General features: G+C 53.0%; 1 protein-coding gene across 11 annotated transcripts in view; it reads right to left on the reverse strand.

The window, feature by feature from the left end:
• Window positions 1-17414, reverse strand: part of RIMBP2 (RIMS binding protein 2) — a 297778-nt gene that overhangs the window by 30057 nt on the left and 250307 nt on the right. For all 11 annotated transcript variants that reach the window (XR_014069119.1, XR_014069116.1, XR_014069117.1 and 8 more), the window contains 6 exons: window positions 16651-16760; window positions 12993-13805; window positions 7995-8146; window positions 6525-6986; window positions 5287-5430; window positions 2060-2218 (listed from right to left, as the gene is read on the reverse strand). Coding sequence is in view for 7 of the 11 variants with exons in the window: in XM_081543012.1 (XP_081399138.1) it covers window positions 2060-2218; window positions 5287-5430; window positions 6525-6986; window positions 7995-8146; window positions 12993-13805; window positions 16651-16760 (1840 nt within the window). In the remaining 4 variants the exon portion in view is untranslated. The remainder of the gene's footprint in view (window positions 1-2059; window positions 2219-5286; window positions 5431-6524; window positions 6987-7994; window positions 8147-12992; window positions 13806-16650; window positions 16761-17414) is intronic.

Here is a 17414-nt window from a genome sequence, read left to right on the forward strand (position 1 = left end):
ACCCAGACGGAGGTAGAGGGTGGACACCCCACGCTCCCTGTCCTGGCGTGTGGTTCTCTCCCCAGGAATGGCAGGCACGCCCATCCTCTGCTCTCGCTGGGCCAGCCCACTGGGCATATACCTCCTGGGACACCTCACTGACTGCAGGAAGCCTTGCGCCCACCTTTCCTCCCATGGGCCTCCGGGCATGCGCATTCGAGTTGAGCTGCGGCAGACTATCAGGATTTGCTGCCCTGCCCCCACCCTCCGCCCCCACCAACACCGTGCGGGTCCCAGGCACACGGGGACATGGTGGGTTTACCCAGTGCAGCGTCTATAGCAGGCTTAGAGCCCACGAGAGAGCCAAATGAGGAGCATGGCGCACGCTTCACTCGTTTGCTATTGAGACTCTGAGGTTTGGGAACACTGGGGTAAAGGGCAGTGAGGAAGCAGGGATCCAGCTCTGGGAGCCGGGCGGGGATGCACGGGGAGGTGAACCCCGGAGGCCCAGATCAGCCTATAAAGTCTCCTGACTTAAGAAAATGTCAGAACCCTGTGGTCGAAGTGAAGTGAGCCTCAGCCCCTCTGCCTGAAGGTCCGATTGTCCCTGCGGCTGCTCTAAGGGGGGCCAAGGTGGGGCAGGAAGTGGGTGATTTTACGAAATAGCCCTTTTTCCTGGGAAAGACAAGGTGACCTTCGGTTTCTTCGGTTTTCTTTGCTAACAATTGGCAGGAAGTACCATCCCAGAAGCTTCCTCCATTAGGAGAAGTGGGGAGGCTGCCGGGGCGGTGGGGGGCGGGGGCAGACACCTGCCTCGTCAGAGCGTCCAGCGGTAGAGAAGTGTGGGGAGGCAGGGGCGGTCAGGCTGGACCACGGGCAGCTTGGGGCCTTCCTCCGCCATGAAGGGTCACTGTGAATCCTGCTGGACGGTGGCTCAGGGGAGGAGGGAGGGGTCAGCCAGTGGGGGTAGCAGGGGCTGCAAACATGCGGGGTTTGCATAGGGATCTGGCATGTTCTTTGGTGACAGTGTCTCCAAGGCCCTGCCGGGCACCTTTGCTGGGAGAACATAAGTCAGTCTGCTCTATGCAAGTGGGCACTGAGTTGGTAGCCAGATTTGGATGTTGCTTTCTGTCCACCATTCAAACTGCGAGGCTCTGTCTTCCCAGAGAAAGGCTGGGCTCGAGCACTGTATCCCCCAGCTGGACTTTCCTCTCCAAGGCCCTTTTCATTTGAAAACCCCGACAAAGGCACAACCTGTCTCCCCTGCTAGGCCTGCATCTGCTGGAGCTCAGAGGCCATGTCTGTCCTCACCCCCCAGCCTGGTGGAGGGTCTGGTGCACAGGGTGACCAGTTTGTGTCGAGTGAACAGAAACCCGGCCGGAGTGTGCGGCAGAAGCAGCGGCAACACAGCTCCCTAGACAAGGAAGGGGGCACAGCCCAGAGGTGGGGTCTATGGCGGCCTCAAACTCGATCTCCATCAAGGTGACCCCCATCAAACCCCTCGCCGAAGACCACATCAGAAGCAGAGGCAGAGGATCCTGGGATCCCTGGTGGGAGGTGTCTGAGAAGGGGCCTGTGTGTGGACCCCAGGAGGTCGACTGGCCTCCTCTGACCTCCTCTGAGGTCCCCTCTCCCTGGCCCTCCAGCCATCCACAGGGTCCACCTCGGTCGATTCCACTAAAGAACCTTTTCCCGACTCCCCAGCTGCCCATCTCCAGTCTGACTCAGAGACAGGCTCTCGCCCTCCTAGTGCCTGCTGCTCTGCAGATGGACATGCGGCCAGGGGATTGGGGCGGGGGTGGAATCTTCTCCATTCTATTCTTTCTGATTGGGTTCTTAGTACAGAGCTGGGTGACCCAGTGATGCCCAGTGGATTCTCCCATACTCCTTCACCCAGACTTGTGGCCAAGAGGAGGGACGGGAGACCCCGAGCGCAGATTCAATAGCGAGAGAAGCCCATCCAAATCTGGGGACTGTGCCTGCCGGGCGAGGCCCCTCTGGAGCCATCTGCATAGCCCCCCAAAGGAACAGGGATGGGGGACGGCGGGAATGAGGGGGGGGGCAGCGACCCTGCACTGACCTTGAGGGCATTGTGGGACGTGCCGCTTGGCCGCCTCCTGCCCCCGTCCTCCAGCTGCATTTCAGAGTACAGCTCCTCCTCGTCCTCCTCCATGATGTCCGAGAGGTCAGACCCCCGGCTGCTCTCCGTGTGGTACTCGTCTCCATGGCAACAGTGCGGCTGGGGCAGGAGAAGGGGATGTGAATAGAGGGGTGACTCCAACACATGGAGTCCCACACCCTCCCCTGCTCTGCCCACTCTTGAGCTCAGGGATGTGTCTGGGTGAGAACCGCTCACTCTGGAGGGGAGGCAATCACAGTGCCCGAGCTTGTGGGGCGCCAGGATGGCAGAGAGAGGACCAGACTGGGCATTCCCACTCCAAGTCTGGACGGGGGCAGGCAGAGACCCCTCCTGGGCTCCAGGCAGGCCAAAATACACACAGGAAAACATCACTTTTCTAAGTAGTGGCAGCCTCTCCAACTTCGTGGCTGGACAAAGGCTCAAGCGAGAGGTTGTAAATGCAGGTGGCAAAAGGGCTCAGGGACATGCATGTATGTTGCATCTAGGGTTGTGCAGCAGACAGTTGTGGGTGGTGGGCAAGTAGGGGCATATGCACTAATAAGGGTGTCTAAGAGTTTTAAGAAAAACATGGAGTCTGAAATTCACACATGTGCACACTGGGTTGTTGGTGAACAGCCCCGTCTGGGTGGGGTGGGACACCCTATGTGGTGTGCCCACTCTGTGGCCAGTCTGGCCACCCACACTGGAGAAGACCTGCCACTGGGGCTGCTTGGCAAAAAGCCTGGGGACAGAGGAAAGGGTCAACAGAAGAGCAAGTAAAAGTAAGCTTGCTAACTAATGCGTAAACTGAACCACCAGACTCCCTGATGGGGTTTGGGATGAGGGGCGGGTCCAACTCAGCATCCCCTTCCCATTCACAAAGCAAGTGCCTCCCTCAGCAGCTTGGAGCGTTTCCAGCAACTCATATAGCACACCTTATGAGCTCCGATTTATGAGCCCCAAACACGCATAGGGGGCTTCCCCAGTGGCTCAGGCAGTAAAGAATCTGCCTGCAATGCGGGAGACTAGGATTCGATTCCTGGGCTGGGAAGATCCCCTGGGGGAGGGGATGGCAACCCACTCCAGTATTCCTGCCTGGAGAACCCCATGGACAGAGGAGCCTGACGGGCTGCAGTCCATGGGGTCTCAAAGAGTCGGACCCAACTCAACAACGAACGCTTTGACTTTTGACTTTGAAACACACACAAAGCTATTCTGTTTCTGCTGGACAGTGTTGATGAAGAGTGATTTCTTTATTCTCCGGGTGGGCGACAAGACAAGTGTATTTAATAGCATCTTGTGACATGTTTATTAAAAACATCCAGCTTAGGGACTTCCTTGGCAGTCCAGTGGTTAAGATGCTGCACTTCCATTGCAGGGGACATGGGTTTGAACCCTGACTGGGGAACTAAGATCCCACATGCCATGTGCAATGGCCAAAATACAGGGGGAAAAAAATAAACCTGCTCATTTGTGAAACAAATAAAACAAAACTTTAAAAAATGGGTTTCAATTGCTCCTCTATATAAAGACATGGGGAGGCAGTGTGAGAGCCCAGGGAGGGGTTCCGCCCCAACTGAGCCCTCAGATTGGTGGCCTGGATGTTCTCAGTGTGAGAAGTCTGTGCAGCATCATTTGACCTGCTCCAGCCCTAATTCTTTCAATCAAGTGCCTTGGAGAAGACATAAAAGCAAATTGGTTTTAGATGAATAAACAAACATCAGGTTGGTTTGTATGAGGGCTTCCCAAAGCAAATGGGAAGGAACTCCCCTAGAGAACACAGTCTCATTTGATTCAAACCCAATGATGAGTTAGTAATAAACTCATGGGATGGGAGTAAGTGTCTATTGTTTGCCAAATTTATCATGGATAAGCCATTTGTAGGAGTCTCTTGGTGGTGGGCACATGACCCTGGTCTACTCAGTGAGATGAGAAGTCTGATGGAGCTTCTGGAAAATATTTTTCTACCAGTTAAGAGAGATGTGCCTGAAGAGAAAACCCCCTCCCTCCTTCCTTCTTTCCGTCCTTCTTGGGATGCTGTCATATGAGTGTGATGATCAGAGCTATGGCATTCACTTCGTAACCATGAGAGAAAGGTCAAAAGAATGGAAGATTAAGAACCCAGAGGATGTTGAGGTTTGACAGAGAACAACAAAATTCTGTAAAGCAATTATCCTTCAATTAAAATAAAAAAAAGAACCCAGAGCTGGGACACAATTGAACAACTGAATCAACTTCGCAGCCTCCTACTTGAGGCTTCCTGTGATTTGGGAGAATGAAATGTCTTTGTTATCTTAGTCATTATTAGTTGGGCATTCTGTTTCTCATGTTTACATGAATATAAGTAGGATTATTTTAATCTTTTAGATAAAGAAGCTGATGATTGGAGAAGCTTTGTCACTTGCCTGCTAGCAGTAGCAGAGCCAGGAAGTGATCCCAAGTCTATGAGATTCCAAGGCCCTCTTCTCATGGAGGTTGTGACACTGCCTTGCTGTAGAGCTATGTGTTGAGGGGACTGAAGGATCTGACAACTGAGAGGACCTCACTCTCGGCTATCTCAAGATCTGAGGACTCTCCAGGCCCCACCCTTCCCTGTTGCCCAGGACTGGGGCTTGACACCATTCAAAGACATTTTCATTAGAATATGCATGATCAGAAACTGGAGACAGAACCCATCTTGGATGGATTTGTCACTTGCGAGCCTTGTCTGGGAGGAGACTTGTGAGCCTTGTCTGGGAGGAGAAGCCCTGACATTTCATCCCTCCAAGGGTGGGATATGGACCTTTCAATTTCTGAATCTCCCATGATGCTTAGCACTTCGCAGATGCACACCACACATCTGCCTGATGAACAAAAGTAAAGAAGCAAACGGTAGGTTTTGCCTACATTGAGACCAGGTGGTCACCTGGAGACTCATCTGATGCACAAAATCAGCCCATGAACGGATCCTCGGCCGGGGCAGTTGGGAGGGCAAAAGGCTCACATACAGGCTTTTGCAATTGTCCCCCAGTGAGGTCACAAATGCACAGGCATCGTTCAGTCTAAACTCTCCAAATTGACTGTGATTGTTGTCACCCACAAGATAAAGGTCTGTATTCCTTTATCTTTCTCACAGACCCGAGCCCCTGCAGGGACCTCAACCCCTTCCACAGGGAGCCACTATGGTGGTAGGGGTGAGCCGCACTCACCGGCTTGCCCAGCTCCGAGCCTTTCAGGAACTCATCCACAGAGGCGCCCCTCCTCTTGACATCCGGGGACTCGTAGCCGTCCTCCTCGTCCGAGTTTGCATACTGCCCGCTGCTCCTCTCCAGGAACACGCTCCTTTTCTCTAACTTGGGAGAGGAGAGGGGAGGCGTCAGGGCAGAGGTCACCTGACCCTGGGGCCCTGACCGCCGGCTTGGAGCAGATGAACTGGGCACCCTGGTAGATGGGTTCACCCGAAGAAGAGAGAGAGGGTTTGTCCCAGGCAGGAGGAGGGCGTGGCCTAGCTCAGCTCCACCTCTGCTCGCCTGCATCCCTTCACAGGTCGACAACTTCCCATCTCATTGCACATTTCACCTGGGACTTGGTCCCACTGTCATCCAAATACTCCCTCTCCCCAGGACCCAGGCAATTTTGAGTGACAGGCAGGCAAATATATGTATGTGCCTGCACTTCTACATGTAGGTGTGTATGTATACCTGTGTTAGTCACTCAGTCGTGTCTGACTCTTTGTGACCCCATGGACTGTATGTAGCCTCTGTCCATGGAATTCTCTAGGCAAGAATACTAGAGTGGGTTGCTACTCCTTTCTCCAGGGGAACTTCCTGACCCAGGGATCAAATCCGAGTCTCCCACATTGCAGGCAGATCCTTTACCATCTGAGCCACCAGGGAAACCCGTATGTATGTATACACGTGTGTATATAAGTGTCTGTGTGTAGGTATGTATGTCTACATACACCTGTATGTAATTATGTCTATCTGTGTGTGTGAATACATACACACACACACACACACACACACACACACACACACACACACACACACAGCTAGAACTCTGAAGTGAGCCGGAAGGTGACCCTTGTTTAGGAAGATGGGTCCCCAATCCGACTCCCAGAAGGCACCTCTCAGATCCCTGGACACAGACCACCCAGTTAGTTAGCCTGTTTGCTAAGCCAGGCTGGTAGATAACCGTTTCCTCTGGTTTTCCAGGTCCGTATCTATGAAATGGATCCTGATTCCATCAGGATCAGACCTAGGATGTGGTCAGATAAACAGGGCATCCTTCTTCCCAAGTCAAGGCAGCCATTCGTGGGGGCTGGGTGTCTGGGGCGCTTCTCCCCGCAGACTCGGGGTGCAGATGGGAGATTCCATCCCAGCTGGGCTGCGGGGATGATCCGCATTCCGCGGGCAGCTGAACCAGTGAGGAAAACACCCGGCCTTACCCTGCTGCTCTCCGCCACCCTCTGCGCGGCTTCCCGGGCCATGGCCTTGGCGACGGAGGTGGAGACCGGGGCGCCCTGCGGCTGCGGGAGGATGCGGCTGGGCGAGGGCGACCGCCGCCCGGGGCCCGAGCCCTGCAGGCCGGGTGGCTCCAGCAGGTGCCCATGGGCTGGGGCGGGTACCCGGCCGTGTTCCCAGGCCTCGTCCACCGCGGCGTGGGGACCCGGGTGCTCATCTTTGGTTTCGGGGGCTCCGGCACTTGCTAATGGCTTCGGTGTGGGAGCAGTTCTCGGGTGTGGGGTTGGAGGCACCAGGAGGTCGGGGGGAATGGCAGCGACAGCAGAGTCCACGGACTCGCCCTGGGCAGAGAGGGTCCGCACGGTCACGCCCTTGGCTTCCAGGCTGCGCAGGCGTACCAGCTCCACGGCCGTGCAGTCCGCTGTGGGTGAGATGATCTCAGCTACCTGCGCACAGAGAAAGCCGGCTCGGCTTGGGGATTGCCCGCGCCCCAGGGCCCCTAGACGCCTCCCGGGCCTCCCATGGACATCTAACTGAGACCGTGCTGCACAGCCTGCAAATCAGATCCATTTGGAGCCCCCGTTCCCGTCCAGATGTTGGCGGTTTAGAGGGATAGCTGAGCACACGCTTTTCTTCCATGTCTAGAACCAATCTAGAAACAGATGCGGGGGCCACAGAGGAATCAGAACACTAGGCTCATATTACTGCCAAAGCTTGGCTCAAGGAAGATGCCACGGGGAAGCCACGACAGACGGGCTTCCGGCTGTGGTGGAGGCATGTCTGTGGACCCCTCTGGGGAGGGGAGCAGGGATCAGAGAGGGGGCCTTCAGCCTGTAGCAGCCACTCTCACAGAGCGAGCATCTGATATACCACCTCCTGGCCGTATGGGGAAACAGGGTGGGGAGGGTGGGGAGGGTGGGGAGGGTGGGGAGGGTGGGGAATAGACAGAAGCTTGCTCAGGCCCCGCCCCCCTAAAGCAGCCCTGTCTATTTCATGTACCAGGACAGTGATGGGGGCTGAGATTAGAGGCTGCCCGATGGTGCGCATTAAGGATCCTGCAGAGTTTCCGAGGCGTTTGGACAAGACTACATCTTGCCAAGAGTAGGTCTGGTGGAATCCGCAAGCCCATCAACTATTGAGGGGGCCCTGATGTCATGGGACTCAAGAGAGGTGAATTTTTGGTACCCATGGGAGAACAAGAAAGGGGACTACCACCAGAGTGGGGCAGGTAATCAGTGTGGGAGGGGTCAGAGAACATTCTGGAAAGAGGATGGAGCAGAAAAGGATGGAGGTTCTCCGTGTTCTGCAACTGGGCCTGGGGTGGCAGTTCAGGGGATGCTTAGTAACTGCTGGTGGGTCTTAGGGATTGAGGAGAGAGGGAGGGTCCCCCTCTCTGAGTGGTGGAATGGTGGCCAGGGGGCCTGGATGTGAGTGCCGCCCGGATAAAAACTCACCCTCTGCCCTTTTGCATACACGCCGTAGCCGGTGACGTTGGCTCCATTGGACAGCCCAGTGGCTGTCAGAGCGGGCGGCCTCCAGGAGACCTGGACAGTGGCTGGGGAGGCCCCAGCTTGGACAGCAACATCTTGTGGAGGTGCTGGAGGACCTGGGGGGACAGAGGCAGAGAAGCTTTCACGACATGGCCCTTTGGCAGGCAAGCTGCTACCATGCCTGACTAGCCAGTGGCACTTAGGAACGAGATCTTTCATTACAGCCTCCAGGAGGCAGCGGGAGAATCTGAAGTGTGATGGCAGAGCAGGAGGGCCAGGAAGTAGCAGCTCCCGGATGCACGCAGGGTCCTCTTTGAACCCGCTCGGGCGCTCGGTCCCCAGGCCAACCTGCGACTCTGGCCTGGCCAGTCGGCCGCAAGGTCCCAGCATTTGCAGAGGAAAGAGACCCCCACCTCCTCTCTCTCTGTGTCCCCCTCCTCCCTCTGGTTCCCTTCATCCCTCCTCTCTCTCTCCATCGGACCTGGGGGCAGTGAGCTGGACCACATAGCACCCATCTCGCCACCTTGAGAGAGAGGATGGAACCAGAAGCTAGAGAGAGGCGGTTCTGATGAAGCCACCAGGATGCCAACTCCACACATGCACTGCCCGGCTGACTAGCTGAGACGCTCACTTTGAAAGTCCTGAGCAGCTACTTCAAGCAACAAGGAGACAGGTGTCATGTCACTGGTCCTTCCCGCTGGCTCCTGGTAATAGGAGGACTGCCCATCTGCCCTACAACCCTTGGGTAGCTCCCTTGCCTCTGGGTCTGGTGCAGAAGTCCTGTATTGTTGTTGTTGTTGAGTTGCTAAGTCATGTCTGACTCTTTGTGACCCCATGGACTGTAGCCCACCAGGCTCCCTGTCCATGGGATTTCCCAGATAAGAATACTGGAGCGGGTTGCCATTTTCTTTTCCAGGGGATCTTTCCCACAGGGATCGAACTTGAGTCTCCTTTGTCTCCTGCATTGGTAGGCAGATTCTTTACCACTGAGCCACTTGAGAAGACCCAAAGGTCCTATAACTATAGCATTATATTTGGAAAGAAATGTGCAACTTCCAGGAAAAAGGCTATGAGCCTCCTCTTCCAAGACCTTGCTGCAGCCCCATGGATTTCTACATAAGGGAGGAAGGGCATGCTGAAGCTTTTCTACTTGCTGCTCATTCTGCTACTCACTTTGGACATATGACATCACTTGATTCGCACAACAGTCCTGTGAGTTTAGCGTATCCTTGTTTGCAAATAAGGAAATTAAGGTTCGAGGGAAGCCGATCAGCTGTCATGTGGTGGAAGCTGGGCTGGCCTTGCAGTTCATGATGCGACTCCACCCTCAATGCGCTGTGATGTGAGGCTTCTGAACTGCCGAGCAACTGGGTTCAGAAGTTAGATCTTACCTGGATGGTCCACTCAAATGTGACGACAGCTCATTATTCTTAAGGGTGTAGGTCAAGAACTGAAACTGGTCTGGAGGTTTGCTGGACACCTGCTTCTGCTAGCACAGCAATGACAGTGGAGGGCCAGGGTTTTGTGAGTGGGGAAGACTTGAGTATCTGTGACCTGCCAGCTCCAGCCCATCCCTCCACTGGCCCAGAGGTGGCTCTCTGTCACATGGGGGCATTTGGTCCAACCACACACCTCATGCCTGTCACCTGTGTCATTTCCACGACCGAAACTCCCCTCCTTCTGGGCAGGCAAAGGAGCTAGTCTGCTGTGGACTGGCTGGACATTTGTGTCCCCCCAAATTCATATGCTGAGATCCTAACCCATGCCACCTCCTCCCTCCAGCCGCCCCACCGAAGTGTTGGCATTCACAGAAGGCGGCTGTGTGAGGTGATCAGGTCACGAGGCTGGAGGTCCCATGAACAGGATTCGTGCCCTTATTAACAAGGTGCCATCTACCAGGAGAGGATGCAGAGGAGACACCGTCTATGAACCAGTAAGTGGGGTCACTAGACACTGAGTCTGCCCAGGCCTTGATCTTGGACCTTCCATCCTCCTTGACTGTGAGAAATAAGGGTCTGTTGTTGATAAGCCACTCAGTTTATGGTACTGTGTTATATCAGCCCAAGCTAACTAGGACACCCAGGAATTGGGTGTGGACTTATAGGATCCTGCCCTGGGCTCCGCATTTCCTCTTGGTCCTCATATCTCTCCATCTCGGTGAGCTTCTCCACAAAGCCTTTCCCGGCTGTCCTACTGGATGTGCTTCTCACCTCTCCTTGGAGCCCCCGGGGTCCCCAGATTTGGTGTTTCTCACTTCTTCACCCCCAGCACCGACAACAAGACTTCATGGCAGGAATCAATGAATAGTTCCAGTCTGCATAGTAAGTCCTCTACATACCAACGAGTTCTGTTCTGAGAGCGTGTTCACAAGTCCAGTTTGTTTGTAAGTTCAACAAAGTTAGCTAACACAGTCAGCTATGTAGTACTGTACTAAGTTTATAATACTTTTCATACAAATAATACATAAAAATAACAAACACAAAAAATAAAGAAAGCATTTTAATCTTACAGTACAGTACCGTGAATAGTATAGTCATACTGTATAGCAGCTGGCATCAGGTGGACAGACAAGAAGAGTTACTGACTGGAGGAGGGAGAGGAGGCGGGAGATAGCAGAGCTGAAGGATTGTCAGCAACAGGAGATGGAGGGCAAGCTATCTTTTCACCTCAATTCACACTTCCAGTTTTTCTCACTTTTGTTTCCATTGTTATCACTTAGCACTTCTTAGCAGTACCAGCTACGTCACCGCTGCTTTTGAGCTTGGTTCCAGACATCCTGGTCTTGAAATAAAGATACTGTACTACTGTTCTCTGTGTAGTACTTGTAAAGTACACAAAAGTACAACCACTTGTAGAGGATGCACGCATTTGACAATGTATGCCAGACACAGGTCTAACTTACATGACTGGACATTCGAACGCCCTTTCACATCTTTGAACGTGCACAACTTGAAGGCTCGAGTGTAGGGGACATACTGTATTTGCAGTTAACATCCTTGTAGGCAGGAAATCAAACATCACCTTATAAGATGAATGAATGGATCCTTCATAAATCAGTTCCTGCTCAGACCCACTTTCTCCTTGAAACAGTGTCTGTCCCAACTGCCCCTGACCTTGCTGCTTTGGAGGTTATATTACTCTAGGCTTCCCAGGTGGTGCAGTGGTCAAGAACCCACTTGCCAGTGCAGGAGACACAAGAGATGCCTGTTCAATCCCTGGGTTGGGAAGATCCCCTGGGGGAGGAAATGGCAACCCACTCCAGTCTTCTTACCTGGAAAATTCCATGGACAGAGGAGCCTGGTGGGCTACAGTCTATGGTGTTACAAAAGAGTTGGACATGACTCAGTGACTGAGCATATATGCACAGGTCAGACTCTAGTTGATGATGGATTTCAAAAAGAGTGGAGAGCAACGTGCAATAAAAAGCAAATCCATTGCAAAATGGAGGGCCCATCTTGCATTAGACATTACGCTTTCTGCATCTGGTAGAAATGATCCTGCAGTACCAGGATTGATCCTGGAGCACCAGGAGTACCAGAATTGTTTGTAAAACCAACCTGACAACTGAAGTTGGGCAGAGCTGGATTAATTAATCACAGAAGACAAATCCAAGAAAGTATCCAGACAGACATTTCGAGGGAATTCTGTGAACATCACAGGACTAAGAAAGGTCGTTCAGAAATCAAAATAGGCCCTCTAATGTTTTTGTAGACATGACCTTCTTTGTTCCAGGAAGGCTGCTCTTCCCAAGTGTTCAGGCTCCCACCCTGGGCCCAGCTGTCTCGTTCAGAAGGGCTGCCTGTTTTTGGGTGTGCCAGAATGTTCATTAAGATTTTATGGAAAATCCCAAGTGAACCTTTTGGCCAACCGAATAGGTGCGCCCCAGCCAAGATGAGCCTGATGGAACTTTCTGGAGGTGCTCCTTAACAGCTGTAGGATCTGAATAAATTACAGGATGGGAAGACCCCACAGGCTCGTCCATTTCATCCTATCTCTTTATGGTTTCCCTGGAGGGAGTAGGTGGGGGACTGGAAGAGGGAGCACCCCTCCTCCTGTTACATCTGGGAAGTCAGGAAGGTGGGGTTCCCCTAGCAGATAGAGGTGTCCAGAACCCCAAATCGTATCCACAGCAGAACTTCATGTCTTCTATAATCATGTACATACCAAAAGAAAAAATAAGGGACTTCCCTGGTGATCCAGTGATTCTCAATGCAGGGGGCCAGGTTCCATACCTAGCCCAGGAACTAGATACCACACGTTGCAACTAACACATGGCGCAGCCAAATAAATAATGTGTGTGCATGTGTCCAAAATCAGTCGGGTCCTACTCTTTGCAACCCCATGGACTGTAGCCCGCCAGGCTCCTCTGTCCATGGGATATTTCCAGGCTAGAATACTGGAGCAGGTTGCCATTTCCTTGTCCAGGGGGTCTTCCTGACCTAGGGATTGAATCCCCATTTCTTACATCTCCTGCATTGGCAGGCAGATTCTTTACCACTAGTGCCACCTGGGAAGCCCATAAATAAATACATACATAAATAAATATTTTTTAAAAAAGAAGAAAAGAAAAAATGAGAGTGAGAGAACAATTGTGAGAGCGCTACAGGTGCCCCTTGCTCTGTTCTCTCAGCGAGCACATGTCCAGGAGTCGGTGGCCCCAGGAAGACAGACCTTCCTGCCCCCTAGGATGCTCCCATTGCTTCCTGTCTGTAGGATGAGTCTCTTACAGACGCAAGCATTAAATATGTCCAACATTCTGTCCCCAAACAGAATCAGAGTTCTCTCTCCCTCTCCCTCCATCTCTCTCCGTCTCCCACACACACACATGGCTCATGCGTGTATTTCATGCTTCCCAGCTGACTCAAGGAAGCTCCAGGACAGTACTGGCTGTCTGCAGCTCCCCTCCCGCTCCCCCTCCCGCCCCTGCACTAGCGCAGGGTGACATCCAGAAAAATGGCTCACCCGCAGGCAGCGTGGAGAACTCCACGAAGGCCTCCTTCCTCTCCCTCTGCTCCAGGGGTAGCTGCCAGGGCATCTGATGGGGCTTCGCCAGGACCTTCACCTTATAAGCCATGTTGGGCCTGAGGTTGCAGAACTGGTACTTGTATCTGGCGGCCCTCACGACATCCAACTCCTGCTCGTTGAGGAAGATGACGTGGCTGTAGTTGCTGTTGGTGGGCAGCCAGGACAGCTGGGCAGAGATCTGGGTGATGTTGTCCACGCGCAGGTGGGAGGGAGCCACCACCACGTCCTTGCCCACCAGCAGCGTGCACCGCAGCTCGTCCGAGCTGCCCCGGCTGGTGACGCACTGCACGGAGATGCGGTAGGTGCAGGCTGCCATGTTCAGCTTCTCCACCAGGGCCTTGGTCCTGCCGCCCAGTGCCAGGCTCAGGCGTGTCTCCGCGTCCACCAGCACGTTGTAGCTGTTCACGGTCCCCCAGCCCGGGGGCACTGCCGGGGGCTCCCAGCCCACAATGACACTTTTGGCGAGTTGTTTGATGAGGGTGATTTTCCGAGGGTAAGGCACGATGTCTTCTCCGATGTCGTCGATGTTCACGTCCAGCGTCCCCGCCCCGTGGTCGGCGAGGCCAGAGTCCGTGAGCGTCGGAGAGTGGAGGTCCAGAATGTTCTCCCCCTCTGAGCCCACGCCCGCGTGGTTGATGAAGTTCTGATCCTGGTCGCTCCCCAGCGTGCTGGCCAGTCGAGACTCGTTGTCCTGGATGAAATCCACGAAGTTGGAGGGCACCAGGCCCCGCTGCCCGTCCAGAAGCTCGCCTGTGGGGCCAGGGACAGGGTTAACACCCGACCGTCCTGTGGGGGCCCCCCAACGTCCTGCTGTGGAGTCTGCACCTCCCCCCGAGGGGACCATACGGAAAGCAATGGGGTTACGGTGGATTCCTCAGTTCTTTCCAGGAACCACTGCAACATCACCTCCTCAGGAACCCCCTACCCTGTGTCTGCACCTCACTACCTGCCATCTGCCGCCCCCATCAGTCATGGTGTCTTTCCCCCATAGTGCCTACCACACCACGATCATCCCCTACGTACAGGTGTCAACCACCTCTCCTAAGCAGGATGAAGGTCTGGGAGGGCAGGGACCTGTTCTTTTTTCAATTGAAGTATAATTGCTTTACAATGTTGTATTAGTTTCTGCTGTACAATAACATGAATCAACAATATGTACACATATATCCCCTCCTTCTTGACCCTCCCTCCCATTCACCCCCACCCCACCCCTCTAGGTCATCACCGAGCATCGAACTGAGGTCCCTGTGCTGTACAACGACGTCTAATGAATGAGCAAAGAATATGTGGTACAGATGTAAAATGGAATATCACTCGGCCATGAAAAGGAACGAAGTCGGGTCATTTGTAGTGATGTGGATGGACCCACCCAGGTCTGTCATTCAGAGTGAAATAAGTCAGAAAGAGAAAAACAAATAATACCTTAATGCAAGCATGTGTAATCTAGGGAAATGGTACTGATGGAGCTATGTGCAGGGCAGGAATGGAGATGCAGACATAGAGAACAGACTGTGGACGCAGTGAGGGAAGGAGAGGATGGGACGAGTTGTGGCAGGACAGGGGCCTTTGTTCCCCGCTAGCCCCAGAGCAATACCTGGCACACAGCAGGCGTTCAGTAAGTGTTTATCAACAGAATGAACAGCATGTAAAATATGTGGGTTCGGAGGCTAAAAAACTTAACACATCTTACTCTGATTTTTGATTGAATGATGACACAAATGGCAATTAAAAGGTGACTTTCCCCCTCCTTGCAAAGCAGTATGTCCATCTTAGCAAAATTCCCCAAATGTGTCCACTTGGTGGGAAACAGAGACCATCTATCTGGTGCCAGAGCCACCCGTAGGCTGAGTGGCAAAAAAAATGCCACCAAACTAGCTCTTGTGGCCACAGGCGATCCCAGCGGGGATCGCTTTTTATTTCAGGAAATGGTCTCATTTCTGTGTGTTCTCCTTATTCGTGGGGCATGAGAGCCCGCTGAGAGCAGAGCCCTGGAAAACCGTGAAGTGTTTTGAAGAACTTCAAGGATGACAGTTTGGATAATCTCACAGTACCAGCAGGTATTTGTTTGTTTCCCTGATTTGTCGCAGAAAAGGCTTGACTAGGGGGTCCAGCGGTCTGGGAGGCTGGGAGTATATGAAATGAACAGTGGGTTCTACTCCAACAGACCCTCCCCCACCACAGGGGATGTGCGATGGGCCCAGGAGAGGGAGGCTGACCACTGAATTGGTCCTGATTCTCCCAGAATCTACGAGGGTCTGAATCTACTCCGGTCCCCAGCTGGGGGGGTGGGGGTGGTGGGCCTTGAGATGTCAATCTTTGCCGCGAGGATGCTCTGAAAACACAGCCTCATTCCACACAAAGGAAGAAGGAGGGGGATGGGAGTGATGGCAAGTCCTATGTATCAGGCCTCCACTTCAGACCCCATACCTTCTTCCTTATTTATCCTCACAGCCACCCCTCAAGTTGGGAACTGTGACCCTCTGTCTGCACAGTGAGGGGAGGTACTTCTCCCCTGTCACATGGACAGAGCACTTAGCCTTGCCGCCTGCCTTTAACCCAGCCTCCGGAAAGTCTACACAGGCACGGTGCTGGGGCAAACATTCTAGAGAATTCCAGCGAGGGTTTTCTGGCAGCCACCCTGGGCACACAGTTCTCCCCCGGTGTGCACCTCGGTGATGGCAACGTGAATTTATGTTAAGAGCTCAAACTGTTTTGCCGCTAGTCCTGGTGAAATTTCTCGGGTGGTCTACTCACAGCCATGCCTCTGCTCCCCTGGTAGCAAACGGAAAGCAAGAATTTAAAGGATCTCAGATTCTAGCATCTTCCCAGACAGAAAACCAGCTGAAGCTGGGCTGCTGACCTCAGTGGAGGCCACCAGACCTCAGGCCAAGACATCAACAGCAAGAGCCGAGAGTGTGGCCGAAAGCTCCAAGAAAACTCCATGAGGTCACAAAAGAGAAATAGGCTTAGAGAAATAGTTTTTTTCTGCTCAGAGGAAACCAAGACTCTTCTATTAGGGCAACAGAAAAGTTTAGGGAACCAAGAAATCTAGACTTATGAAGCTGCTGGGGATGTTACATGCTCATCCTCTAGCTACAAAAGTGACCAAGAGTATCAGTTTTGGGTGGAGGAATTCGCGTTTCCTGATTTTACACCGTGGCAGGAGCCCATGAAGGAAGTGGTCAGGCAGGATGTGAGGCCAGACTGCCCAAGGTTAACAGTAGATCCTGAAGGTCAATGGGACCGCTGTTAACCAGGTGGGATCACCTGAAAGGAGCCCTGGCCCTGCTGTGGAGGAGGTGCTGTGTAGGAAGATGGGGACAGTGTGGAGAAACCCTTGTCTGTCAGCTCCACGTGTCTGCAGTAGCTCCTGGGAAGCTCCGTGGACGTGAACGTGAGATGGTGTCCACTCCATGTCAGAGGGTTTCTTGGGGTTAAAAATAGGAAACCCCACTCAGTCAACCCAAAGGGGAACAGACACCTTGTGATTCTGGAGGGCAGGAGGGTCAGAGAGGAGACTGGGGTGGCCAGAGTGATGGGGGCCCAGCCCTGACCTGGCTTGCATGTGCCCACTGCCCACCAGGCTCTCACTGACCTTCATAGAAGCCGTCCTCATCCATGTCTCCATAGACGTAGAGATACTTCCCTGCCGTGAGGGGCAGCTCAGCCTCCGGGTTCTCATTGGGCCCATCGAAGGGGTTATAACTAGAGGGAGAGACAAACCCACTAGGTGAGGCTCTGGGTGGAGACTGACACCAGCTCATCCCTTGCAGAGCGCAGGGACCTCCTGTCTGCTCCTCCTGTCGGCTGGCACCTGGATATTTTCTTTTTCTTTCAATTTTTTTTTCTTTTGTCTGTATATTTTAGACCCATGCAATGGTGTGGTACCTGTGAGTTGCCTGTGCTCTGAAAACTCAAACCACTAATGTCTCAGCTCACACAGATTTAAAGCTAAATGGTAATTCTGCAACCAAGCTGTATACTCAGAGTCCTTTTTATCTGATGTCATTTGTGTGCATGTACACATGTGCTCAGTGTGAAATCATGTAATTCCAAATTATATTCTGGTTCTTCCCCTAACTCTTCAGAGTAGTTTACCTCAAAGCTACCAAGGGCTGTCTCCTAGGCCACAGTCCTTGTGATGCCCTGAATAAACTGTAACTAACAGCTTTTACAATGTGCATTTTTTTCTTCAGTCAGCAGTAGTCTTTTGCTGTAACTAAGCATGGTGATGTGATGATGGTTACACACCAGCAGTCCCGTGAGCTACCAGCACTTTCCTCTCCATGTTTTATTTCATCCCCATTAATGCCCAGTGAGGAACGCAGAGATGATATTAATATCATTATTCCCAATGTT

Source organism: Giraffa tippelskirchi, chromosome 11 (genome assembly GCF_054371585.1).
Source record: "Giraffa tippelskirchi isolate mGirTip1 chromosome 11, T2T-mGirTip1v1.2.pri, whole genome shotgun sequence".
NCBI lineage: Eukaryota > Metazoa > Chordata > Mammalia > Artiodactyla > Giraffidae > Giraffa > Giraffa tippelskirchi.